Raw genomic sequence first — 25998 nt, 5'->3', positions numbered from 1 at the left:
GAGAGGTTGCACGAACGGGGAGGGCGGCATGCTACTACACTCAGTCACCGTAGGGAATAGCAGTTGAGGTCAACAAAGCGGAGAGATTTCGACTGAGCGATCACCCTGCTCGCCCAAGCAACGGGACCTGACCATCAACGAAAAAGAGGAATCCCGGCCGAGCGGCCACCCCGCTCGGCCAAGCAGCGGGACCATTATTATATCTCTTGATATCCTTTTGGGTGATAGTATCATTGACACGAGGCATGATCGACAGACGGATCGTATGGCGGAAGCTTCTACTGTCTTGCTAGGGATATACATGCCTTGTTAATGTATGGTGTCAGAGGTACTTTCCTGACATGTCCCTTCATAGGACATATTGAAGAACATGTCCATACCTCTAGGAGGGTGCACGTTACCCACCAGGGCTTTATATAAAGAGGGGTCCATCACCGACGGAGGTACACATGATTATTATTTGTGATTGTGTTAATGTTGCTCCGCTTTCCTCTACATTTCTATTAACTAGCTTGAGCGTCGGAGGACCAACGCCATGGACCCCTTCCTTGGCTCGACACTGACATTATTTGTTTTGCAGAGCGGAGCGCGGTCTACAGCCAATCAGCGTAGCAGCCACATCCCCAGCTTTTGACCCACCCATTTTGGACAGGATCACTAAGTAATGTAACATCTCGCCATGTCAACAATCAGGAAATCGATTCCAGAATTAGAGAACCTTAGAGGGTATTTGGTTTGTATTTTTCACGTTTTCTATTTTCATTTTCTGAGAAAATGGAAAATGTGTTTGGTTTACATTTTTCACGTTCATTTTCTACAAAAAAGAAAGAGAATTTTCTAAGAAAATAAAAAAATACGGAAAAATCATTTTCCAAAAAACTAAAAAATGCGATTTTCTGAAAATGAAAGTGAAAATGCAAACAAATCAAATGCTCCCTTAGAAACTTAAGGTTTTTTTTCACTATTTCGAGGATAAGAATAATTTTTTTCCAAAATTATCTTCGAGGCTAGGCGATGGCGAGCAAGTGGTGACCGCGAGCAGACGACGATTGAGGCGGTTCGCAAGTAGACGACGACTACGATCAGACAGCAACTGCGAGCAGACGACGACTGCTATTGTGAGTAATCGGTGACTGCAAGCAAGTGGTTCACGAGCAGATAACGACTGCAACTATGAACAGGTGGTTCGCGAGGCGCGAGCAGACGACAAATACAGTTCACGAGCATACGACAATTGTGAGCAGGTGATGGTGACTGTGAGCAAGCAACGGTGACTACGAATAGGCATTTCGTGAGCAGACAATTCATGAGCATACGGTTTGCGAGCAGATGGTTGCTGCGAGCAGTAGGTTCGCGAAGGAGGGTCGGTGGTTCGCGGAGGAGGCAACACCCTGGCGAAGGGAGCAGTGACCCAAGGTGGTGGCGATTCGCGAAGGAGGGAGCAGCGGGCCAAGGTGCATGATGTTGGTGGTTCATGAAGGAGGGGCCGACAATTCGTGGAGGAGGGAGACGACACCGGCGGTTCGCTGAGGAGGCGACATGCCAACAGCTTGCAAAGGAGGCAGTGGCAATGAACGAGGGAGAAATACCGTAAAATATTTAAATTTATTTTAATTACATTTTAAAATATATATAAATTTATTTTAAAATTTAAAAATTATAAATCAATTATATTTATTTATTATATATATTATCAACTTATTAATTTATAATATTATTATTAATATAATTTAATTTAGCTTTTAAAAAATAATTAAATATTAAATTTAAGAAGGGTAATATAGTAAATGTCAAATTAGATTATAGCATTACTTACGTTGAACCAAATATACAGGTTATGTTTTAATCTCCATACTAGGTAATCACATAACTAAGATTATTATGATAACTTGAACCAAATACACCTTTAATATATTTGTTTAATTTTTTTTTCATATCACTTTCTCTCTTCTTATTCTCTCTTTTATCATCACACATTCTCTCTCCTCATTCTCTCTACATTATCTTCCATAACACTTTCTCTCTCCTCATTTTCTCTTACCATGCTTTCTCTTCCATCGTCCCCTCGGCAGGGGCGGATCTACATTAGGACATGAGGGGGCCACGACCTCCCCCCCCCCCCCCCCTAAATTTTTTAATAACATAATTTTATAGAGAAGTTTTTAAAATTTATTAGTATATATATTATTTTACCCTACTTCAAAACATATGTGTAGTTGGTGTATTGGTAAGTTTTAATTTTATTTTAACACACCTCTTTGAGTTTAAATCTTTGTAGGACTGAATTTAAGTTTTTTTTCTCCTTTATTTTTCACATTTCAACTAAATATACATTATGTATTTTGAAAGTTTGGAGATGTCATTATTATATAATACATTTAATAATTATTTTTGTCACTTAATATACGACCCCCCCAAACTTAATATCCTAGATCCGTCCCTGCCCCTCGGGATGGTCTAGTGGCTAGCATATGAGGCGTTGCCACCATGAGGTTTGGGGTTCGAATCTCGGCAAAGTCGAGGTATATGCCTCCCTTAGTGCTAGACACTATTCCAAAGACACTGGGGCGAGCGTGTTGGCCTTGGGACAGGTTAGCGGGGGCTCTGGGACAAGCATATTTGCCTTTTACCACCATACTTTTTCTTCCATCACATACTCTCTTCTTATTTTTTCTCATACCACTTTCTCTCTCCTATATTCTTTCTTCTCATTTTCTCTCATCGCACTTTTCCTGTCTTCATTATCTCCCATCACATACTCTCTCCTCAATTTCTCTCATTACACCTCTCTTTTGATTTTTTTTTTCATTACACTTTCACTCTCCCATTATATTGTCTCTTTTCTCAATTTCTCCCATCAGACTTTCTCTTCTTATTTTCTCTAATCATATTTTTTTTTTCTTTTTTTTTTTCTATCACACTTTTTCTCATTATATTTTAATTTTCTCTCCCATCTAATTTTTTTCTTTTATTTTTCTTTAAAGATAAATAAAGAAAATTTAGATTTAATAGAAAATATTTAACTAATTAAATATTATTTTTATAATATTTATATTTATACCTATTTCCATTCCAAATAATATGAGGAAAAAAAAATAAAATGCCACCCTAAAAATCTAAAATCATTTCGAATGCTCGGGCAATTTGAAGAATCTACAGCGATAGAGGGCTCTTTTATAAAAAGACAAATTACAAATTCTGCGTCTGAGCTGGAATTGGAATGAATCGCCGTCATCAGAGAGATCGCAGCCGTCGAAAGGGTCGAGGTTAACGGTTCAAATCGCCCGCAGAGAAGTGGAGTATAATTCCAGAAACGCCTCCCTCTGCTTTCTCCTTTTTCTCCACCCTGATGCAAAAGGTTGGAACCGCCAACCCAGCGGCCCCCTCACCCCGGCCCCATAAGTATGAGAGGGAGTAAATCACGGTGAATACGGGCCCAGTTATGACATGACGGTCTTAGGTGTTTAACACGGACAGATATTGATGTTATCGCAATTGCTGCCGCAGACCTTTGACCTCCCGACTCATTCCTTTTTCTCCACCCTGCTCGCATGGGAAGTCGTCCGTTTCTTTCTTCAATCCACCGATTCGGACTCGATCCCCATCGGCAGCGAAGATCTCCTTGAACTGAAGGTTCGTATTTGATCGATCTTATTCAATATTGGATCTCGGGGGACGGGCAGCGAATTAGATCTGGGGAATTGGTGTTTTTGTCTCCAAGGCTTCGTCTTTGATTCGATTTCCTATTTATTTATTTATTTATTTTGGTTTCAGATTCTTATCGTTCGTTCGTTCGAGGTCTGAGGCCGAGGTCTTGCGCGTTTTATCGGAATCGACTTTGAAGGACGGTTTGTAAATACAAGATTAGATTTTGTTTAGGAGCGATGTTGTTGAAAATTTTGGGTTTTCTAGTCTTGGACAAAAGGTTTTTCCGCTCTCGCAAATTAACCATAGAAAAAAAATCTGCTTCGATTCTTGGCGAGGGCAAGTAAAAGCAAAAACGTTTTATTTAAAAAACTGTGTATTGCAAAAATAGACAAGTCGATCTTATTCTTCTGTCATATGTATCCAGATGGGGAAGACAAAGAAAGAGCTTTAAATATTTTAAATTTCCTCTGAAATTGCGTTTCAAGTTTTCTCGCCATAAAATTTTTCCACCTCTTGGTAGCTTAGTTGCTTTAGTCTATTCCTTTTCCCGTTTTTATCACATAGTTTTACTGGAATTCTCATTAATATTCAATATCCTTACACAGTTTAGCTCTTTGCATTTGAAAAATGTAGTATTTTGATAGACATGGTTGTTGGGATTGTGTCGTCTTCCTATCTTTGTTCTTTAATTCACCCTCATGGTCACGTCATCTCCATCTACTCTTGAATGTTACTAACCAAGTAAATCTTGTATTTCGATTTGGCAGCTGTGATTTGGCAATTGGATTAATGAGCAAATGCAGAGATCTAGCAGAGCTCTTCTACAAAGAAGAGCTATATTGGAGAACAACGTTATTAACAAGATTAAACACTTTTACATAACCTCAGCATCTCTTCTCATCATCTTTTGGGTTCTAATTCTACTCATCAATTCCTTGATTAGTAAAGGTGATGGTTGTGGAGGTAATGCTCTTCTTTCTGTTTCCCTACATCATCAGCCTTTTGAGGAGATTTGACTGGCTATTTTGTTAATAATATTTGCCTCGTTTTATTTTCTATCCATGTTCTTATTGATGGCGTTGTCATGCATAAGTAACAGCACTTCCCTCACTTTTATGCTTTTATGTGATTTTCTAATTTGTTTTCTTCTAATTTTTTAACCCAATTATCTTTGAGATTTGGGTTTCTTTTTTCTGTATTTTTTTTTCATTTTCCTAATAATAAAATTTATTTTCTTAAAAAATATTATTCAATTTATTCTCTAATGTATTTATTGATTGTGTCTCAGGGTATGGTTGTTGCTTTAGTAACATTCTTCTTTCATACATATTTTGAAGAATGATTGAGAATTTTATCCAAACCCACACCTTTATAGTTCTTTTTAACTGTTCCTTATGTTTTATTTTTCTCTTCAAGGTGAATCCAAACTGGCAGCAATTAGGTTTTTATTACAACTTCAATCTGCAGACATTGAAAATTTATAGAGACTTGATTAGTTAACAAGATATAACATGACAAAGACTGATGGAAATTCATTTTAGATTGTTTTTCTAAGATAAATATACTTTTTTTCATTCATATTAATGATGCAGATGGACAGAGCACTGAACCTAGTAAGTTTAGTTTCCACAATGCCTCCTATATAGATAAGAAAGCGGATGCTCAAGATTTGCTGCGATCATCTGATCCCACATCCACTTATGATCATCCAAACAACCAAAATGTCGCAAATGAGAATATTGGAGAGGATTCGGTCAGTGATAGAAGCAAATTAGAACAATCAACTACTCACAAAGACACAACTTCTGAGTTGATTTCTGATCCATTTGTTGATTTAGAAAAAGAGGCTCATCCAAGAATTGATAGATTATCACGTATTGCTCCCCTTGGTCTCGATGAATTCAAAAGCAAAGCCATAAGTTCTAAAGAAAAAAACACCATTCCTAGGCAAGCCGGGAGTATCATCCACCGAGTGGAGCCTAGTGGTAGAGAGTACAATTATGCTTCTGCTAGTAAGGGTGCCAAGATATTAGCTCACAACAAGGAAGCTAAAGGTGCTTCCAACATCTTAGACAAAGATCAGGATAAATATCTGCGTAATCCATGCTCAGCTGAAGAGAAATATGTTGTCATTGAGCTTTCAGAAGAAACTTTGGTTGATACTATTGAGATAGCAAACTTCGAGCACTACTCCTCTAATCTGAAGGATCTTGAACTGCTCAGCAGTTTAGTCTACCCAACAGATGGTTGGGACAAATTAGGGAACTTCACTGTGGCAAACGTCAAACATGCACAGAGATTTTCCCTACCAGAACCAAAGTGGGCAAGGTACTTGAAGATTAATTTGCTCAGCCATTACGGTTCTGAGTTTTATTGTACTGTCAGTGTGGTGGAAGTTTATGGAGTGGATGCAGTTGAGAAGATGCTAGAGGACATGATTTCAGTTGATAACAAGAGGTTAGAACCCGAAGAACAAATTGCTGAGCAGTACCAATTTGAGGATCACAATGCAGAAAAGTTTGAGGAAATTCTCGAACATATTGATGAAAATACAAAACCAAAACAAGAGCCCCCCAAGGGTGCTTCGCCAAATCCTATGCAGGAGACAAAACCACCTCAAGTAGGAAGAATGCCTGGAGATACTGTACTTAAGGTTTTAATGCAGAAGGTCCAAACTCTTGATATGAACTTTTCTGTGTTGGAGCGTTATTTGGAGGAACTGAACAGCAGATATGGGCACATCTTCAAGGACTTTGATGATGACATCAACAACAAAGATCTAATCTTGGCACAAATGAGATTAGAGATTAAGAATCTGCAGGACAGCAAAGATCTTCTTGTATGTAAACCTTGAAACTCTTATATTCTTGTAGTATGCTACCAACTTATTTGTTTTTCAGCCAATTCAAATTCCTTGACTTCAGGTCAGTGATATTGGAGATCTTCTTATATGGAAAAGAGTTGCTTCCTTACAACTGGACCAGCTAGGTAGAGAGAATGCAGTCCTCAGGTTCAATTGAATATCTCTTGTTTGTTGCCTATATCTTGTAAATTATTATTTCCTTTCTGAATTTAGCTTCTCCAACAGAGTATTTAGCTTAGTTAACTTGCTTTGGAGAGATCTGTTTTTTATGAACCCACTCTTAGCAGATACAAATATATTAAGCATCAAAACTGCAGAATATAAACAAAGTAAAACTAAAAGTATATTCATAGAATCTTAAATTTTATCTCCTTCTTTCTTAAACAGTAGGAAAGCCTTCTTTTCCCTCCGTGGAAATAAAAAGAAGGGATAAATTCCCTTATCCTCTCCCTATCAACTCCATTTCCCCAACTCTATATCTCTCCCTCGCATTTTCCATTTCTTGTGAGAAGCATACACCCTTAGGCAATGTTTGCTTTGGTGAACAGAAAGGATAGAGTGGGGAGTAAAAAAAATAATGTGTTGTTTCTTTGAAAGTTTTAAATAGAAAACGGGAAGCTGTGTAAGTTTTATCCAACATTCGAACTGTCCAAATTCAGGAAAGAGACGAGAAAAGAAAGAAATGTCACTGTAAGCAAGATAAGTAGGACAATTGATGACCATGTAACATCCCATATGATTTTTTTTAATATTTATTTTTTGGTTTTCTTCTGATGTAGCAAATAGTACTGAACTAGAAGTAGGAGAAGAGATTAGAGAAATAGGATAATAGGTGAGACCAAGCTAAGAAATGACAGAAGAAGAGGTTAAAAAAAAGATGCAGTATAAGAAAATTTACTTGTAATTTGAACCTAGTAGAGGCTTATCTTTTGGTGGGGCTAAGATCATATAGAAAAGATAAAATACAATATAGATTCCTAGACCTAGAAAAAGTAAAAAAAAAATACGTGAAAACTAGTTTCATAAACATTCAAAGGCTCTTGATAATTGACCTACCTTTATAGTGCCCATATACTTGTCATTTTAAGTCCGATTTTAAGTTCCTTGCACGCTTTAACTTGTTTGCAAGCAATCTTCAGAGTTCGGACAAAGCTTTTCCATGTTCCGACAAGCATTTTCCATGCTACTCGAACTTGGTTATAAGAATCTAACACATGATTAATAGAGGTGCCGTTGTTCAAGTGTCAGTATCCTACATGAGTATATAGGAGATAAATGATAAGTTCTGGTATTAGTCTTGGTATGAGCTAAGTCTGCATGCCAATATTTTTCGTGTGCACCTCGTATATAGTCCTTTATATGAGCCATTTTTTGTTCCAGTAATGATGCATATAAATTCATCAATCATATTCAAAACAATCTTTGTCGTATTATTGAAGATGATATTCTGCAAATTGCGAGGACAAATAAATTAAATTTGAAGAAAGAATTTGTGCATAGACAAACATCCCTAGGAAAAAATGTATATTGTCCTTGTTGCACCAATATAATTACTAGAGATTTTCCTTCTTTTAGATCCGCTACAACATTGTCTAAGGGGACCATCATAAGATTTCCTCCTAAGTTAATAAAATAATATGCAAATAATTATTTTCTCCATATTTCCTAATGAATGTCTTATTAAATCAATAACATATATAATATAGATAAAGTAGTTAAAATTGACTTTTTATATCATGAATTTTTGCCAACTAAACAAACAAGAATAGGAGGAACAACTTATGATCCTCACCAATTCATGGTACTTCCAACTACTTATGATCAATAATATGCGTCTTATTTCTTCATTGAGCTCTATCCAACAGGAATTGTCCACAACTTGCTTCTTTAATTTAGGAACTTGTGATTGAGCTTTGTGCACAGGAAATGATTTTGGTTATTTGAGTGCGTGACAAATTTCTTACTTTTTTGGCAATACCAACCGATGCAACTAGTAAAGAATTAGAATGTAAGAGAAGAGAACACAATAAAGTAGTATGCGAAAACAAAATGCAAAAAGAAGAAGAAAATTTCAAAATTATGTGTCAACCTAGAAGAAGAAAACGAGTAGAAAATAGTATATTTTATTATCAGACTATATTTAGTTATTGAGTTTACTTCATTGTTGAATTTATAATTCTTTCTTTTTTCAACAACTTGATGCTTATGTATTGATGGTCATAAACAGGTCAGAGATCAAAGGCATTCAGGAATATCATATCAACATGGAAAACAAAGCTCTAGCTGTGATATTTTTAACTTTTGTATTTGCTTGTGTGGCTACTTTTAAATTGATCATTAACATACTTTTGAGCATCTGTACAATAAGCAAATATGGAAGTTCATGTCAGATGAGCTCTGGTTGGATTATGCTGCTTCTGAGCTGTAGCACTATTACATTCATAATGCTTTTATAGCTTTTGTAAGTGTTGAGATCTGTAGCTGAGGCAAAACTTTTGTTTCTATGAGATTTTGATCTGGAGAAGATCCTATATTTTGTTGAGGTAGATGGAGCAAAGCAATACTTGCGATGTACATCACTTGTTTCAGATTGAAAAATACCCAGGCGTTCTTATGGGTTTCCATATTTTGTCAAAGCATGCCCTTAATGTTAAGTTTGAAATTCGAAAGCTTTGCTTTTTGCCGATACTTGTTTGCTTTTGACGCATTTGGATTAGTTGCATTCATCTAACACACTTCAAGATATGTGATGGTTCACTTACAAGAGTTGTACCGAGGAATGCCCGAGAAATATATATTACCATTGCAATATTATAGCTGACAATTTTATCCTTACCGCTGGTTGTTCGCTAGGTTACTTGTAGCTCAACAAGCAAATAAACATGGATGTGCATTTCTAGTTGTGGATTGGCATGGATTTCTTGGGTTTCTGCATTCTGTTATGCGACTTCTCAGGTACATCTTGTTACTTTGAAATCCTCTAAATGCCATAAAGTTTGTGTTAAAGATGCTTGAACAGTTGCAAATCTCATTAGGCCATTCTCATCGAGGTTAGTATTTTCTAACTAGTCTGTTTACAATTTTGAAAATTTGAGGAGACATTCAACTTGTCCACCAAACATCTACCTAATAGGCACTTGACTAAAGAGAATGAGAAGCTGTTTTTAGCGTGACTTCTATGTAGCTTCAAGTGCCCATCATTAAGCTTGCTTGCTTACACGAAAGAAAAAGTATAAGATTAGGCTTTTTCTTTGACTTTTGTCCATTGTTTCAGATAATGATAATTTTCATGCCAATTATAGATGTCAGTTCAAAAAAATACAAAGTCTATCTTTCAGATATGAACAGCAGTTACTTATTAGCATTTAGTTCTCTTTGATGGCTAAAAATCTTTAAAGCTTCTTCCCCCTCTTCTTGAAATGCCATGTTTCATACATCTCAAATCTATTCTCCTTCTGCATTTAGCATAGCATTCACTAGTGCCACATGATATGCTTCTACTTAATGATATTTGAAATTGTTTTTTTTAAGTACAATGTTGACATTTGTTTGTTAGATTATGCTAATGAATGGAAAACAGAAATTAATGATGATTTCTTTAATTGAGTAACTCAACCAAACATCTGTTTGGGTATATGTATCCATCTGTGCTTCATTAGCAACAAAACCCTACTGAGTGCTATAATCCTGAATCTGTCATTAAATTCATTTGACTTGAATGTACCATTAAGAAAACTCAGAATCACTCAAGCCATCATACAGTGTGACCAACTTGATAAGGGTCTAGCCAGCTCGATCGTGCCGACGACATAGGTGACGAAGAACCGACCGACTTGATGCCCACACTCACACTCTGCAACCCTGCACACAAAGTGCATGACACAAGCAAAAAAGGCTCACACAAATCTCCTCCCAAACTTAACCATTTCCCTGCAAATGCTTCAAAACTCCCACCACCTTACTACCACCATTCATTCAGTGCTGCGACAGCAACTGATACTAGTTATTAATCCTTCACTCTCTCACAAATCTTTGCTATTTAATTCATCGCCAGACAATTGCTTCAGCTCTTTGGAATCACGAAACATGGTATAAATTGATCCACAACTCCTCCTCTGTTTGCTCAACTCACTGAAATTAATGTTCCTGATGGTTGGGTTGATGAAGGCAGTGAGCGAGAGGCTGCAGCAGCAGCAGCAGCAGCTGCCGGCGGCCGAGAAGAAGCCCCGGTTCCGACCACCTTTGCCTGTGAAGACCGTCGTCCTCCTCGCCGCGGCCTGCTTCTTCCTGGGCCTGCTCCTTAGCAGCGGAATCAGCAGCCTGGTGGCTTCCGAAAACAGAGCGGGAATTGCCTGCGACTCCAAAGATTGCGACCGGAAACGTGTAAGAACTCGAACACGATCCTTGATCGTCGAAAGATTAAGCTCTTTTTTTTCCGTCATATTAACAATTTTGCGTTCGTAGAGATTGGAGGAGGCGAAGACCGGAGACGTGATGGATCAAGTGTCGAGAACTCATCAAGTCATCCAGTGAGCTGATTGAACTCTCTCTCTGTTTTCAGTTTCGATTTTCGAATGCATGATTCTGATGCTTTTGCCATAAATTGTATATCGAAGAGCACTGGACAAATCGGTATCGAAACTGGAGATGGAACTGGCAGTTGGAAGGATGAGACTGAACGGAGGAAGAGGAGGAGGAAGAGGAGGCGGCAGTTACAATAAGCAGCTGAAAAAGGCGTTCGTGGTCGTCGGAATCAACACAGCTTTCAGCAGCCAGAAAAGGCGGGAAGCCGTTAGGGCTACGTGGATGCCCACAGGTATTTTAAAAATTAACAAGTAAATAAAATAAATAAATAAATAAATAAATAGCGTATTTTGAGGGTAGGAGCGAAGCTGAAGAGGCTGGAGGAGGAGAAGGGGGTGGTGGTGCGATTCGTGATCGGGCACAGCGCGACGTCGGGGGGAGCCGTCGACCGCGCCATCGACGAGGAAGACGCGGAGACGAAGGACTTCCTCCGGCTCGATCACTTAGAAGGATACCACAAGCTCTCCGCCAAGACCAGAGCCTTCTTCTCGACCGCCGTCGCCATTTGGGACGCCGATTTCTTCGTCAAGGTCGACGACGACGTGCATCTCAATTTAGGGATGCTCGTCGCCACGCTTGCCCAATATAGAAACAAGCCCAGAGTGTACATCGGCTGCATGAAATCCGGTCCGGTTCTATACCAAAAGTAAGCATACCGCTTCGGATCGATTTTATTTATTGTATATTTTATTTATTTATCTTTTTCTTTTTAATTAATTCAGGGATGTTAAATACCATGAGCCGGAATTTTGGAAATTTGGAGAAGAAGGGAACAAATATTTCAGACACGCCACTGGCCAAATCTATGCCATCTCCAAAGACCTTGCGTCATATATCTCCATTAATGCGTAAGTAATTTTTTTTTCTTTACAATTTTCAAATATATATATATATATATATATATATATATATATATATAATTTGAAATAATTTTATAATTTTGTTTCAGGCCGATACTTCATAAATATGCAAACGAAGATGTCTCGTTGGGTTCGTGGCTGATCGGATTGGAAGTCAAACACATTGACGAGCGGAGAATGTGTTGCGGAACACCTCCCGGTAAAGTTACCCGCAATCGAGTTGGAAGTTTTCGAAAAACACCCCCTGAAAATTTTGATTTGATGGGTTTGATGGTAGATTGCGAGTGGAAGGCGGAGTCCGGTAATTTTTGCATCGCCTCGTTTGACTGGCCGTGCAGCGGAGTGTGCAAGCCGGTGGAGAGGATGAAGGAGGTGCACGGCACGTGCGGAGAGGCGGCTGAGGCGATTTGGAACGTGGCGCTCTGAATTATTAAATCACTTTTAAGAGACTAATTAATTAGTTAAGTTAATTAATTTGTACCTCGAATTAAAGATAATAAGAAGAGACAGATGTTTCGTGGGAAATGATTTCATATAATTGAATTATGAGAAATTATTGTATGTTTTACTAGTGGGTTCGAGTCGATTCCGTTCCGGTCTGGTGCAGACAAGATCGGTCCGAGTGAAACGTGGCGGCTTTGTCATCTTGTTCTTGAGATATCGGTTCAGAGGTAAGTTGGACCGGTGGCCCGACGGAAGTGGAGACGAGTGGGACCCACTTCATTGGAAGGAGAGGGTGTCTCGGGTCGGCCACTCGAGTCTCAGTCGCTACCATCGTCCATGGATGCTCCGCTGGGGCTCGGATTCTCGCCGTTTTCTTCGACGGCTCCGCCCCGTTCGCGGCTGAGGAAATCGCTGAGCAGGAGGCGGCGGAAGCTCTGCGCGACGCTCGCATCCGTCGGTGAGCCCCCTCTCGAATCGAGAAATCCCTTTCCAGGTGATATGCTTCTTCCCCTTTTCCTAATACCTTAGTTTGGTTGATTATGAATCGAACAGGTGGTTTGTTATCATTTGTATGATGCATTTGTAGGAATGCTATAAGTAATGGACAAGAAATAGTCTTCGTAGTGTTAAAATATCCTTACAAGCAGGAGTTGAGACGGTTTGATTTTAAATGGATTTTGTGAGAAGAAAAAAATAAAAAGCGAACTGGAATATAATAATATATCAAGTTTGAAAAATGCAAAGTCGAAGTCGAATAAAATCCAAACTGGAATATTTAAGGTCTATGCCAATAGGGAGCACAATAAGCCATAATAGCAATATGTGACATAATAATCAACTTATTAATTTAGCTAGAAACATATACACACGCTGAATGGTGGAAGTGTTCTCTTCATACTGTGGTTTGAGTAGTTTTGCGTGTGAGTAGTTATCATTTAGAAGGAATCATCTTGTCTTGAGTGTTTGACACATCATTTTCCTCTTCTCCATCTTTTCTTGCTGTTTGCTGATAAGACATCTAGATTCTAGGTTGAAGGTTTTTTCCACCGAGTATACTCCAACCAATATAATTAAGGCAATATTGACACTACCTGATAACCTGACCCTACCTGATAACCTGACGCTACCTGAAACAAGATTAATAAAGATAAAACCAGAAAATGACAAAACATGATCCAAATATATAAAGAGGTTGACACATATTTACTCATTTATAAAGATAATCCATTTTAAAAAACCATTAATAACCTTTGTATTATATAACTTAATTCAGAGTTTAGTTAATTTCATGCCTTATAAAATTATTCTAAAAAAATGTATAATTATTAGTTGGTTTTACATCATTGCCTTTTATATAGATATTTGCAGCATATGGAGTATTTGCTTCTCAGTCATTTTTCTCCTTTGACAACAATATTGTCATTGTTTGATGCAAAATAGAAGCAGGTGAAGCTTGAGATAGAGAGGGAAGATTGTAGAAGCGTAAGAGAAAGCTAAATTCAATCCAAAATGTCACCCATTTAGGTGGAGGGTCCAACAATATTCATGTATGCCCAAGAGTGTTTCACTCAGTCATGTAGAGGGAAGACATTATCTCTTAATTCATGCATACCCTTTCATTTCCAACATCATCGGAGGATTAGAGATGGAATGGTTTAGATACCATGTAATACATGAGGGGAAACTCTATTCAATCTAAATACAGAAAACTTAGATGGGGATCCCCTAAAGAGAGCTTCACTTATTCAGGTGATAGTGAGTGTTCTGTAAAGATTAATTGGGCTTTTGCATGTAGCTAATAGTGAAAACTAAATTACAGTTGGTTTGTTTGAGACAAAATTTCAATATCCAACAATTATACAAAGGTGACAAAGTGTGCCTATCATTCTCTTTTTTGTCTGTTTCATATGCTACATATCGAAGAAAATAGTTGCACCACAATATTTTTGTTTCTAAATTCACTATTAATGGTATAAAATGGATTTGTTTGAATCAGATTTGCCTTTTTTTAATTATTATTCTTTTCAAGTAAATGAAATAATATCCAAATGTGGACATCAACATTAGTAAACATGGTTGTTTCTAAATTTGCTGTTAATTGCTCTCAAGGCACTAAAGAAGAACTAAGTAACAGAGAAAATATCGATGCTTAACTCTGGCCTAGTGATTTTGTAACAACGGTCTGTTCTTTTCAACACAGACTTTAAAGGTTCAATTTCCAGAAAATTTTTCTTCTATGTTCTAACTAATATGTGTCTTCCAGGGAAGCCAGAGGCAGATATAGTTGTTATTGGAAGTGGTATAGGCGGATTATGTTGTTCTGGACTTTCAGCTAGATATCAGCAAGATGTTCTGGTTTTAGAAAGTCATGATCTTCCTGGAGGTGCTGCTCATTCTTTTGACGTAAAAGGTTACAAATTTGATTCAGGACCATCTCTGTTCTCTGGATTTCAGTCGAGAGGACTTCAAGCTAATCCTATTGCACAGGTGATTCCTGGTGCCATATTTACGAAGTTTCTTGAATGTATGTTTCCCTTTATCTCTGAAATGTCTGTTTGTGTGCTTTATGGATTTTGAAATAAATACTACCATGCAGTAAAGTAATCATAGTCTTGGATAGGCCATGTGGTAATTCATCTTCCATCACTTTATATGGAGCAGGCAAAGTGATTTGAAGGTATTAATGAGTCAGTAAGGAGATTCTGATTGGATTTACTTTTTATTTATTTTAGCTGCACGATGAATTGTGCCAGTTTACCCAAGAAAAGAAAAAAAATTATTGCGGCAGTAATTTATTCCTTCACACTAGAGGAATATTTCAGTATCCTGTAATCATAAAGCACTTTATGGTTGTTTCTTACCCTTAACTTTCTTTATCCTGGGGACCCAAAGTCTCTTTGTTAATTGCAAATTGATCTTGTGAAGGCAATCTGGAATCTGTAACAGCAATGGATTTCTTCATCCCTAACAATTTTGTATATCCGTTAGGTTCTTGATGCACTGGGAGAATCAATTCCATGTGCGAGTTACAATTCATGGATGGTCTACATTCCAGAAGGTGAATTCCTGTCACGTATTGGGCCTACAGAGTTTCTTAAGGTGATGTGGATTATTCTGTTATTCATGGACTATTTTGTTAGCTTATTTTATAGTTCCTTTGTCTTTTTTTTCCTGAGTGCATGAAAAATCTCTGACAAAAGATTGAAGTTTACGTCTTTGAGCAGCAGAGTGAATCACCAGCAGTTTGTAATGCTTTATTTTATGCTTGTTAAATATTTTATCCTCTATTTTCTTTTGGAAAATGTTACCTTTTTATTTTATGAAAAAGATAAGTGTGAAAACGTTCACACTGGAGTTACATTAATAGACAAATGTAGCAGATAGTAAAGGTCTAAAGTTAAACTGAAACATTAAAATAGAGACAAAAGACCGGAAAACATGGAACACATTTCAAAGTTTAGTGAATGGTCACTTGCAGGATAAACTTGAAGGAGCTGCAGCATTTTGCAGAGCATTGCATGAAAAGCTCCAGCAGCTTTTTTTGGTCCTCTGTTCTCCCAAAGATGTAAACATCCAAACCATTTCTGGAGCATCAGAGCAATGTAACTGTTTACCCTCGAAGATCCTTGCATACCGAGGCCAACTATCCATAATGGGTGTATCCATGCTTGAATGACTGTATTGACCACCCAAGAATGTACCTCACAGAAGACCATGTATCCAAGGCTTCTGAAGGAAAGCTTCTGGAATTCTGCAGTTATTATCTAATCGACATTCTATGTGGAATATGAATTTCTTCAGTGGGCAACTTATTTCTACATACATCGATACAGACATTTGCCATATGCCAGTGATGATGCTAGTTGCAATTACGTGATCTTTCAAAGATTCCAGTGAAAAACCCATTTAGAACAATATTCTAGCACTCATGTATTGTGTTTATTAAACATCTTAGACAAGTGAAAGCGGATTTAGGAAGTGCTTCATAGCTAGTTAACTGGCAGGATAAACATGCCTCATACGGGATTGGTACAGAGGACAGGTCCCTGTATTTAAATAGGTCCTGGTGTCCTACTTATTTAATTTACAGCCAATAATAAATATTTCTGACGCAGTTGGGCAATCCATGTTTATGATCTTAAGTTAGCATCACATAGCTAATCCCATGAAGTACATAATTTTGTTTTGTTGCTTGCAGAAAAAGAAGACATGTATAAGTTTGTCTCTTCTTTCTTTTTTTTTTTTTTTTTTTTCTCTCTGTATTGTTTGTATTGAACATTATCCTTATTTTTTTAGATACCTGATAATTTACTGGATCATTTACAGGACCTAGAGACATATGTAAGTCTTGATGCTGTTCATGAGTGGAAAAAGCTTCTTGTGAGTTATCAGTATTCTTTGGTATCAGTATTCTTTGATGTTATGATTTCATAGTTTTTGCTACAACCTGTCATCTGAATCTTCAGGCATCAAATTTCTGGCAAGAGACATAAACTGTGTGTAGAAATCTTCCCCTCATAAAGAAAAGAAACTACTTTAGGCATCAAACTTCTGGCAAGGCACATAAACTGCATGTTGAAATCTTCCCTTAAAAAGAAGGGAAAATAAACTACTTTGATCATCAAACTTCTGGCAAGGCACATAAACTGCATGTATATAATTCAACCATGGTTTGAGGTTGAAACTTGAAAGCCATTAGTCTCCTGCCATTTTAAGTTCAAATAGCTATTTTTGTTGTGTTATGCTATCATGCTTAACCATTTGCATTCATTGAAGTCCCATATAGCTCCCAAGCCAGGCACCAACATCCTATCTCATACTAGGAAGCCAATTAAATTTTACTTGTACTCTTTAATCAGCTCTCTTCCTCTTACTTGTTCTTGGTTGGCTGATAGTACATAAGCCGGCTGTGCAATCTCTAAATTTCTTCAGTTGGGACATGTTTGGATAGTTTGAGTTCTTACCTTACCTTTCATTATTATTATTTTTTATAAATGAATTGCCAAATGTCACTGCAGGATGCAGTTCTCCCATTATCTTCAGCTGCAATGGCTCTCCCCCCTCTTTCTATACGAGGTGACTGGGGTGCTTTCTCAACTGCAGCAGCAAGATATGCTCCATCACTCTTGAAGTCATTCATCCAGATGGGGCCCCAAGGAGCTTTTGGTGCTATGAAACTTTTGAGACCCTTCTCAGAGATACTTGATTCTCTTGAGCTAAAACATCCCTTTATCCGTAATTGGGTGGATCTGTTATGTTTTCTACTTGCGGGAGTTAAATCTGATGGCATAATTTCAGCAGAAATTGTAAGTTCTGTTTACCTTGTGAGAATTTATGTTTGATTTTTTAAAATATATTTCTCAGATTATATGGCAGTCAACTGCAATCAGAGTATCTTGCATTTTCTAACTTAAGAGGTTTGAATTTGCCTTTTTTTAGCAATTGTAATATACTAATTAAACAGATATACATTCTATGGTACTATGATGATTGAATAAATCCAGCCAAATAGACATGCCAACAACATATTGCCGACAACAACAATCAAGCATTATCCCAGTAGAGTCGGCTATATGAATCCTTCTATACCATTGAGTTTTATCCCCTACTATATCTTCATCTATATTTAAATGAATTTTAGTTTGTTTTATCGGTGTTGATAAAATCTTCTTTGGTCATTCTCTTCCTCATTTAATGTGCATCATAGTTTTACATCATCTAGTTGTAGCATTTATAGGTTGTCTAAGCACATGTCTGTACTGTTATAAATACGTCTCTTAGAGATTTTTCTCAATAGGCACAATCTTGACTTTCTTTCTAATATTCAATTTTTTATCTAGTAGATCCTCATATGTCTGCATATCCACTTTAACATTCTCATATCTCATTTTCTGCTCATGTGTTTGAGTCATAGTCCAACATTTAGCTTTATATATCATAGGCTCATAGTAGCAGGTCTAACCGTCGTTTTGTGGAATTTTCCTTCACATGTTAGAGGTATTTTACAATCACAAAGAACATCTGATGCTCTCCTCTATTTCAACTATTCTGCTTATATTCCATGTAAAACAACAACCAAACCATTCAATATGCAGATCCTATTCAATTCTACTAATTTGATGAATTCACCATTATATGTTTTTCTTATTTATGTTTATTCCAGGTGTATATGTTTGCTGAATGGTATAAACCAGGATGTGTCCTTGAATATCCATTGGATGGAAGTGGAGCAGTAGTTGATGCTCTTGTTCGAGGATTGAAAAAGTTTGGGGGAAGGCTTGCACTGGGTGCTCATGTCGACAAAATTGTCATTGAAAATGGTCGAGCTACTGGTGTCAAATTAAGAAGTGGGCAGGTTTTTTTCATCACTCCATTTACCTCGGCCCTTCATAGCTGTTTTCTCGACATTTTTTGAATCATGGATTTGACAGATTATAAACAAATTATTTTCTACTTACTGTTTCTCTTTCCAGTTTATTCGTGCCAAAAAGGCTGTTGTAAGCAATGCATCTATGTGGGACACCCTCAATTTGCTTCCAGTAGAATCTGTCCCCAAAACTTATAGAGATCAGGTTCAAGCAACCCCTCAGTGTGAATCATTTATGCACCTTCATTTGGGTTTTGATGCACAGGTAAGTTGATGGTCACTAACAGCTCTCTACTCCAGTTCTCCTTAATTGCTATCTACTTTTATGAGTAGGAATTAACTCTTATCATAGATCAAAATCTTCTATTAAAAAACTCACAGTTGATCTCTTTCTTGATGCCTTCACTGTGTATGTTCTTTTGTATAAAACTTTAAAAAATTCTCCAAATAACTATAAGAAAAACATTCACACTGCCATTATGAGAGACATTTTCTTTGCAATTAAATGTCCCCCTTTATTACTTACTACTCATGAGGGAGCTAGAATGATTATTTAGAGAGAAAAAGCTAACTAAAATTATGACGGTCATTGAGGAAAGCCAGATGTTGGGTTTGTTAAGTATTTTGCTGTAGGGTATTGCCGATATCTCCTTATGCCACATGAAATAACAAATAACCTTCATTGACTATCACCATGTCAATTTTAAACAAGCAAAATAATTCCTTCCATTCATTCAAACATGTCAATATTTATCTTTTCAGATAAGCATTTCCATAAAATCAACTTGACTTGCATTGTAACGAAACCTAAAAGAAAGAAATTTGTCAATGTCTCCCATTTACTTTTAGGAAAAAATAAAAGAGAAAATAATTTAACTTGATGTAATACCTCTATTTTATCTCCCACAAAGAAAGGTGAAAGTGGAGGTAAGTTTTGAGTCTTTAATAAACAGAAAGTAACATTACTATCTCCTTCTGGGTTCTGCTGAAATAAGTTGTGTGAAATTTGTCAGAAGGAAAACAATGCTATTTGTTTCTGTTCTTTGCCACTTAAACTAAATTCTCTCTCTTGCTTTATCCCCTTGAAATAAACTCAACGTTACTCTTCGAGTAGACTAACAATGAGGATTTGACAGAATTTACCAGAAAACTTGGGGATCCATCACATAGTTGTTGATGACTGGAGCAGGGGTGTAGATGCTGATCAGAATGTTGTATTAATTTCGATTCCAAGTGTACATGGTAAGGGATTAGCACCTCCTGGAAAGCACGTCTTGCATGCTTATACTCCAGGAACAGAACCCTTTGGATTGTGGGAAGGGCTTGATCGTAGAAGCATAGTATACCGAAAACTAAAAGAAGAAAGATCAGAGGTACTCGTATTTACCAGCACTCTAGCATCCATTATTTTCATGTCTACTTTGTATGATGGTTTGGATTACTTTGTTTCACTATGTTCCTAGTTTTCGTTCTTTTTTTGTGAGTTTGTCTACGGCGAATACGCTCACCCCCAGTGCCCCCGGCAACCCGTCACTGGGCTAACACGGAGGAGGTAATGTGCTAGCCACTAGACCATCCCGAGTATGTGAGATTGTTTATCCCTCGGGATGCATAAATTGGTACGGATTCTCCATGTGAGTATCCTTTTCCATGATGCATCACTTTAGCTTAAATTCTTTGAAGTTGAAATCTGTTCTTTTTATCTCTATTTGAAAGCAGAACTGCTCCATGGTTTGTTACCTCTGGAAAAAATGTTTCAGGTGATGTGGAGAGCAGTTGAGCGTGTCCTTGGCCCTGGATTTAGCCGTGAGAAATGTGACGTGAAATTAGTTGGAACACCATTGACTCATCGAAGGTTTCTCAGGAGGAACCGAGGAACATATGGGCCAGCCATAAAGGCAGGAAAAGGGACTTTCCCTGGCCATTCGACACCAATTCTGCAGCTATTTTGTTGCGGCGATTCAACTTTCCCAGGCATTGGTGTTCCAGCAGTGGCAGCTAGTGGTGCCATTGTCGCCAACACTTTGGTGTCCGTCAAGCAGCACTCTGAGCTTCTCGATGCCATTGGCATTTGACTGCTGTATGTAAGAAGCTACTTCTTTTGTTGATGAAATGGTTTCTCCTTGTTACATAGCTACTGATCGATTTTGGTTCACTGGCTTTGTAAACATTATCATAGCTTCCACCAAGTTTGAAGGGCAGTAGAAATGACATGCATTCAAGCTAGAGATCGCGATGGAAGTGCTTCAAACCGAGAAAGAACAGCTACCTCACAACGACGTATATTCAATTGATGATTGGATTTGCCGTCCAATTGAGAATAGAACAAGAAAAAGTAAGGTAAAAGGGAAGAACACCCATCTTTTATATATATATATATATATATATATATATATATATATATATATATTCAGGGACATGGAACATAACATGAGTAGCAGTCTTTCTTATTTGTAGAAGTTCCATGATTCTTAATGCCAAAAATTTCTTCATCTGAACTGTTAAAAATGTTCCCAGGAAGCATTTGTTAGGTTCTTGGGCCTTTGATAGTTTTCACATGAGTTAGAACCACAAGAAAGAACAGAACTTGTGATTTACGCACAAAAATCAAGAGGAATGGAGTTCCTACCACTCTAAAGAAAACGAACAAGAAGGTGGCTTGAGTGAGGAAAGCCTCAGCTTAGACATGCACATGCACTACCTTCCTTATCTCTTCTGCCACCTTCACTATCCTCTTCAGTCTCCAGCTGTTCTCCCTCACTAACTACTTGCTGTCCCAGCTTGTTCCACCGCCGCAACTCCGGTGGTGAAGGAGAACGACAGGCCTTGAGGGGCACTTGTTTTCCTGATCAATGCAAACCTGCATTTGGTGGTGGATGTTGTTGGGAAGGAATTAGTGTTTGTGCGGTTGTAGAAGGGGAAGTGAGAATTATGAGGAAGTTGTTAAGGGAAGGTTTTGATTTTTTTGCAAAAATAGAAAGAATTGTGTCTTGTGTGCCCGAGAGGCCGAGAGAGGAGAGGCATTAAGAACCTTACAATTTTGCGTTTTCATTGCAGAGGAAGCTAATTGAAGTGGACCTCAAAAATTAATCTTTATTATCATTACTATTATGATTATTGTTAATAATATTATGATTGTAATTATAATATTATTAATTATTACTATGATTGTTATTATTATATTACTTTTTTATGGTACTACTATTATAGTTATTATTACTACTACGACTATTATTAGGATTTATTATTATAATAATAATAATTATTCATGTACTCCTCTTAATTATAATAATATTAAAATAATTATAATTATATATATATTTAATTAAATTAGAATAATTTTATTTTATATTTTAGTACTATGGTATAAAAATAGTTACTACAATGACTAAAAATATTATTAAGGATAAAAAGTATAATACAGTACGTTAATTATTTTAAAAAATAGAATATACCTTTAAGGATAAGCAAAATAAGGACCCTCTTTTGATTTATTTTTTTTCGTTTTTTTTTATATTTTACAGGTAACATAAATTGTATAGTCCAAGTGGAAATCATCCGTCACTCAATTTCATCACATGAAAAACAAATAAAAGTAAAAAAAAATGTATAAGCCGTCCGTTGCACTCAGAATCGATCAGCACCGTCGGTTCCGAACAATTATTGAAAATAAAACTGATACGTATGCTATCACGTGCACGATTCTTAAAGCCATTATTCCCAGATGACGGGCTCCCGTGGCACGGCACGGAACGGCGAGGTGCTCCTCGACGCCCTCCCGGAATGCGGCTCCTCGCCGGCGCTCCTGATGGGCATGTTTCCGACGCCTCCGCCGCCGCCGTAGTGAACTCCTCCCCTCATTGCGCAGCACCCGCACACTTCATTACGGCCCGCTCTCGAGGCCCCGCTACTGCCGGTGGCGTGCACCGGCGAAACAGGGGCCGCGGTCGAATGGCGGTGGGGTAAGTGATGGTGCTGCAGGTGGTGGTGGTAGCTGAGGTTTTGTTGATACTGTAGGCCGGCACCGCCCGCTGGGTTCAATGACCCGCCTCCGCTGAGATTGGGCGTGCTGCTGACCCGGTGCATCCCTCCGCCGGCGAGATTGGGCGTGCTCTGAACGCGGTTCATCCTGCCGCCGACGACGTGGGCGGCGGGGTGCGTGGCTAAGAACTCGCCGGAGCAGTCGATTGTGGAGGTAGGGGATATCGCGGCAGAAACGCTGAAGATCGAGGGACGCCCGGGGCTTCCGGGGACAGCAGCATTGATGGCGTTGACATAGCGCTGGTCGAGCGTCGCAGCGGCGGCCGGGTCAGCAGCGGAGGAGGAAGGGGCAGGGAAGAGGAAGAGGCGGAAACGGGGAGAGGAGGCGGCAGAGGGGGACTGAGGGTGGAGCATGTCGACGCGGTCGTACTCATCGAGCATGTGGACGAGGTCCTCATCGTCGGCGACGGTCACGAGAGTGTCGAGGTCTTCCGACACCAGTTTGTACTTGATCACCATGCAATGCCGGAACATCCCCTGGATCCTCTCTCTGAGCTCTGCAGCCCACACAGCATCGTCAACCGCAGCAACAATAAAGCAAACAACTTGTGGATGCAGAATGCGAACCTGAGAAGGAGACGGAGCGGGCGAGGACGAGAACGCGAATGTCGCCGCCGACGTACTTGAGGCGTCCATCACGGGGGCGCGGGAGGATCTTCCCTCCGTAGCTGCAAAGGAACTTGATCCGGGCGTTCTTGGAGGACGACAGCGAAGGGAAGGAGGAAGACGAGAGGGAGTCGTCTTCTCCTCCTGCTACTGATGCTGCCATAGAACTTGGTTCTTTAGATTGATTGCTGAAATTAAACAATTTTAGCCGAGAGAATCAGAAACAAAAAAGTCAACTTTTTATCGCATTTGATCAGAGAGAGACGCCATGAAACCAAGAAGTAAACAAATCCTTAGTTTCCTGGTCGATGAAATTTAGGGTTCCCAAAAGAGCAATGAAACTACGATTATTGAATCCCCAAATATGATTCAACAGTCAACCAGGAGAAACAGCAAAGACAAATCTTCTGCTCCCCAGTTGAAGAGATTTAGGGTTCCACGAATCGAATGGAAGAACAAGGACCCAAAAAAGAAACATCGAAACGAAGATAACTCACCTTCTCTAAGAAGTTGCAGTTCTCGATTGCTCATCGAGATCGTCTCCTTCTCTTCTCGCTGGATAACATCTTCTTCTTGTGATTGGTCGGAAAGGGCAGGGATCGAGAGAGAGAGGGGAAAAGATGTGGATTTGAAGGCGGAAGACGGAGGATATGGAGAAAGAGAAGGAGAAGGTAAGTGAGAACAACCTCCGGTAAACTGGCGGCTCTCCTTGTCGATCGAAACCGCCGCCGCTACAACTTCGCCGCCGGGATCGCTAAAAGAAGGATATTCAATTAAAAACAAAAGGCCATTCGCGTATGAAATATCGTATAAAAAGGGCGTAACAAGTAACCGTCTAATACCCATCAAGACGCTTCTAGAAGAAGTAGAAAATTCATGGAATATATTCTCTCTTTCACCGAATTAGTTTTAACATGTCTTTTTTTTTTTTTCATATCTTTAGGGAGTAATTTACCTCTTTAGAATCATCTTTTTATCACATTTTATATAAAAAAATTTCAATAATTTTCTTATATATAATAGGTGCACCGGCTTTTTTCTAGATAAATTTGAAACATTAATTAGATATTAATCAAATTTGGAAATAATATTAGATAAAATATTTTTATTTGAGCTGAGTGAGTTATAAAGAGTATTGGTTCTAAAGGGGTGTTTGATTAAATGATGAAAATGACTATGAGTATGGATTTGATAGTAGGGTGGAATGAGAATAGGAATGAAAATGAAACCCATCAAGTTATATGAGTTTGATGATTCCCATAAATCTAGTAATCGTTCCCAAAATGTCATTCCCAAATCCACAATCCAAACACTATTTTTTACTATCATTTTATTCCTTCATTCCCAAATCCATCAACCAAACACCCCCTTAGAGTACTAGGAAAAATTAGTATAGAATAAATTGGTTGAAATCGAACGAGGTTGAACAACAATACGAGATGTTGTTGAGTCGGCTCCACCCCTATATGGATCCCTTCTACTCTACATCTAATCTTATGGTTGAAATTACAATCAAAATTCTATATTAGAGAAAATTAGGAAGTTATGAGATAGAAAATATCTTATTTGATATAAGATTTTTTTTAGATAAAATCTAAAAATAAATTTATTCGTTAATACTTAGTTTATTCTTTTCCATAATTTTTATTTTTTATTTTTGTCTCACTTCTATCCCCTCTAAATAAACTTCTCTTCTATGATCTTTTCTCAATTTATCTATAAGATAAATTTAAAATACAATTTATACATACTCGAAAATCAATTATTAAAATATTAATTTGAATTTAAACCTTGATCTCTTAATTGTTCTTCTAAATATTTCCCAACTGTACCACATCTGAGGGACACTTAAAACACTTTTTTTTGTTTAGTGAAGAATTTGAAACTTCCATTCCACTTAATGGTAAGTAAATAATTTTTTTTTCAACCACCCTTTATTTTATTTTCTTCTCCTATCATTCATGGAACTTTATGTACAAAAGTACCTACCAAGAGAGTTTCTATAAAAATATATTGATAGACTTAGAGAATTTTAATTAGATTTATTTTAACTCCAATGGATTTAGACAGTTCTTAGAAGTCTAAATTTTTTTTTTACTATTTTTTAAAAAATAATAGTGCTAGGGTTTAAGTTGTGGAGCTAATTTTTAAATACCAGCATCAAGTAATTTTTTAAAAATCAACACCAAAAGTGATTTTTTATTTTATTTTTATTATAAAATCTGTTCTCGTTATTAATTTAATTAATTTATTTATTCTTTTATAATTGGATATTAAAAAAATATTTTTTATTCGCCTTCTTTTATAAATTTTTATTAAAGTTTTAAAATTAAAAATAAATAAATTTAGAGGATATTTAAATTAAAGTTTAATTTAATTTGATTGGAAAAAGAAAAGAAGAAAAATATTATATGCAAAGAAGAGAAAAAACTTAGAATACTATGCGTTTTTACTTTTGAGAAGAATGAAAGTTGGATGCGCGCCCTTTCTAAAATTACCTAATATTCTTCCATGCTTCACTTTAAAATAGCATTGCCCCTTCTAAAGTGGTGCACTTTGAATAAAAACTAATATATAATTTTTGT

At 37.6% G+C, this 25998-nt stretch overlaps 4 protein-coding genes across 10 annotated transcripts; 3 read left to right on the top strand and 1 right to left on the bottom strand.

Annotated features, from left to right (window-relative positions):
• The first annotated feature begins 3484 nt into the window (after positions 1-3484).
• Positions 3485-9094, top strand: LOC122051321 (SUN domain-containing protein 4-like). 3 transcript variants are annotated; one of them, XM_042612390.1, is made up of 6 exons: positions 3487-3633; positions 3775-3848; positions 4416-4611; positions 5241-6487; positions 6573-6658; positions 8739-9094. In XM_042612390.1, the coding sequence occupies exons 3-6, from the start codon at positions 4446-4448 to the stop codon at positions 8965-8967; spliced, it is 1728 nt and encodes a 575-aa protein (XP_042468324.1). In that variant the 5' UTR covers positions 3487-3633; positions 3775-3848; positions 4416-4445; the 3' UTR covers positions 8968-9094. The 3 variants fall into 3 exon arrangements, with proteins under 3 accessions (XP_042468322.1, XP_042468324.1, XP_042468323.1); XM_042612388.1 differs by lacking the exon at positions 3775-3848 and having other exon boundaries at positions 3485-3633; XM_042612389.1 differs by lacking the exons at positions 3487-3633; positions 3775-3848 and having other exon boundaries at positions 4395-4611.
• A 146-nt stretch (positions 9095-9240) lies between these two features.
• On the top strand, positions 9241-12498 carry LOC122051323 (probable beta-1,3-galactosyltransferase 8). 2 transcript variants are annotated; one of them, XM_042612392.1, is made up of 8 exons: positions 9241-10600; positions 10679-10894; positions 10976-11040; positions 11128-11327; positions 11396-11741; positions 11818-11943; positions 12045-12154; positions 12233-12498. In XM_042612392.1, the coding sequence occupies exons 1-8, from the start codon at positions 10388-10390 to the stop codon at positions 12379-12381; spliced, it is 1425 nt and encodes a 474-aa protein (XP_042468326.1). In that variant the 5' UTR covers positions 9241-10387; the 3' UTR covers positions 12382-12498. The 2 variants fall into 2 exon arrangements, with proteins under 2 accessions (XP_042468326.1, XP_042468325.1); XM_042612391.1 differs by having other exon boundaries at positions 12045-12498.
• Positions 12499-12663: 165 nt separating this feature from the next.
• LOC122051320 (prolycopene isomerase 1, chloroplastic-like) lies at positions 12664-21868 on the top strand. 4 transcript variants are annotated; one of them, XR_006131427.1, is made up of 11 exons: positions 12665-12892; positions 14663-14886; positions 15388-15498; positions 16726-16779; positions 17418-17705; positions 18563-18754; positions 18873-19031; positions 19903-20139; positions 20527-20846; positions 20946-21106; positions 21284-21868. XR_006131427.1 is itself a non-coding variant. In XM_042612387.1 (10 exons), the coding sequence occupies exons 1-9, from the start codon at positions 12736-12738 to the stop codon at positions 20839-20841; spliced, it is 1701 nt and encodes a 566-aa protein (XP_042468321.1). In that variant the 5' UTR covers positions 12664-12735; the 3' UTR covers positions 20842-20846; positions 20946-21264. The 4 variants fall into 4 exon arrangements, 3 of the variants coding, with proteins under 3 accessions (XP_042468321.1, XP_042468320.1, XP_042468319.1); XM_042612387.1 differs by lacking the exon at positions 21284-21868 and having other exon boundaries at positions 12664-12856; positions 20946-21264; XM_042612386.1 differs by lacking the exon at positions 21284-21868 and having other exon boundaries at positions 12664-12892; positions 20527-20850; positions 20946-21264.
• A 437-nt stretch (positions 21869-22305) lies between these two features.
• Positions 22306-24259, bottom strand: LOC122050251. Its single transcript, XM_042611173.1, has 3 exons — positions 23911-24259; positions 23375-23569; positions 22306-23304 (listed from the first exon to the last, which is right to left on the bottom strand). Exons 1-3 carry the CDS (start codon positions 24257-24259, stop codon positions 22481-22483), a joined length of 1368 nt encoding a protein of 455 aa, XP_042467107.1. The 3' UTR covers positions 22306-22480.
• Between the last annotated feature and the right edge of the window lie 1739 nt (positions 24260-25998).

This window comes from Zingiber officinale, chromosome 3A, assembly GCF_018446385.1.
Source record: "Zingiber officinale cultivar Zhangliang chromosome 3A, Zo_v1.1, whole genome shotgun sequence".
NCBI classification, from domain to species: domain Eukaryota; kingdom Viridiplantae; phylum Streptophyta; class Magnoliopsida; order Zingiberales; family Zingiberaceae; genus Zingiber; species Zingiber officinale.
This window is presented reverse-complemented; position numbering and strand designations above follow the sequence as displayed.

Coding starts and splice junctions, on each gene's coding strand:
- LOC122051321 (XM_042612388.1), top strand. CDS start 4,446: ATGCAGAGATCTAGCAGAGCTCTTCTACAAAGAAGAGCTATATTGGAG. Junction 4,612..5,240: donor TAAAGGTGATGGTTGTGGAG/GTAATGCTCTTC, acceptor TTAATGATGCAG/ATGGACAGAGCACTGAACCT. Junction 6,659..8,738: donor AGAGAGAATGCAGTCCTCAG/GTTCAATTGAAT, acceptor GGTCATAAACAG/GTCAGAGATCAAAGGCATTC.
- LOC122051323 (XM_042612391.1), top strand. CDS start 10,388: ATGACACAAGCAAAAAAGGCTCACACAAATCTCCTCCCAAACTTAACC. Junction 10,895..10,975: donor AAGATTGCGACCGGAAACGT/GTAAGAACTCGA, acceptor TTGCGTTCGTAG/AGATTGGAGGAGGCGAAGAC. Junction 11,328..11,395: donor GGCTACGTGGATGCCCACAG/GTATTTTAAAAA, acceptor TTTTGAGGGTAG/GAGCGAAGCTGAAGAGGCTG.
- LOC122051320 (XM_042612386.1), top strand. CDS start 12,736: ATGGATGCTCCGCTGGGGCTCGGATTCTCGCCGTTTTCTTCGACGGCT. Junction 14,887..15,387: donor AAGCTAATCCTATTGCACAG/GTGATTCCTGGT, acceptor TATATCCGTTAG/GTTCTTGATGCACTGGGAGA. Junction 20,140..20,526: donor TAAAAGAAGAAAGATCAGAG/GTACTCGTATTT, acceptor AAAATGTTTCAG/GTGATGTGGAGAGCAGTTGA.
- LOC122050251 (XM_042611173.1), bottom strand. CDS start 24,259: ATGGGTATTAGACGGTTACTTGTTACGCCCTTTTTATACGATATTTCA. Junction 23,570..23,910: donor ACTGCAACTTCTTAGAGAAG/GTGAGTTATCTT, acceptor GTTCTATGGCAG/CATCAGTAGCAGGAGGAGAA. Junction 23,305..23,374: donor CCGCTCCGTCTCCTTCTCAG/GTTCGCATTCTG, acceptor TGTGGGCTGCAG/AGCTCAGAGAGAGGATCCAG.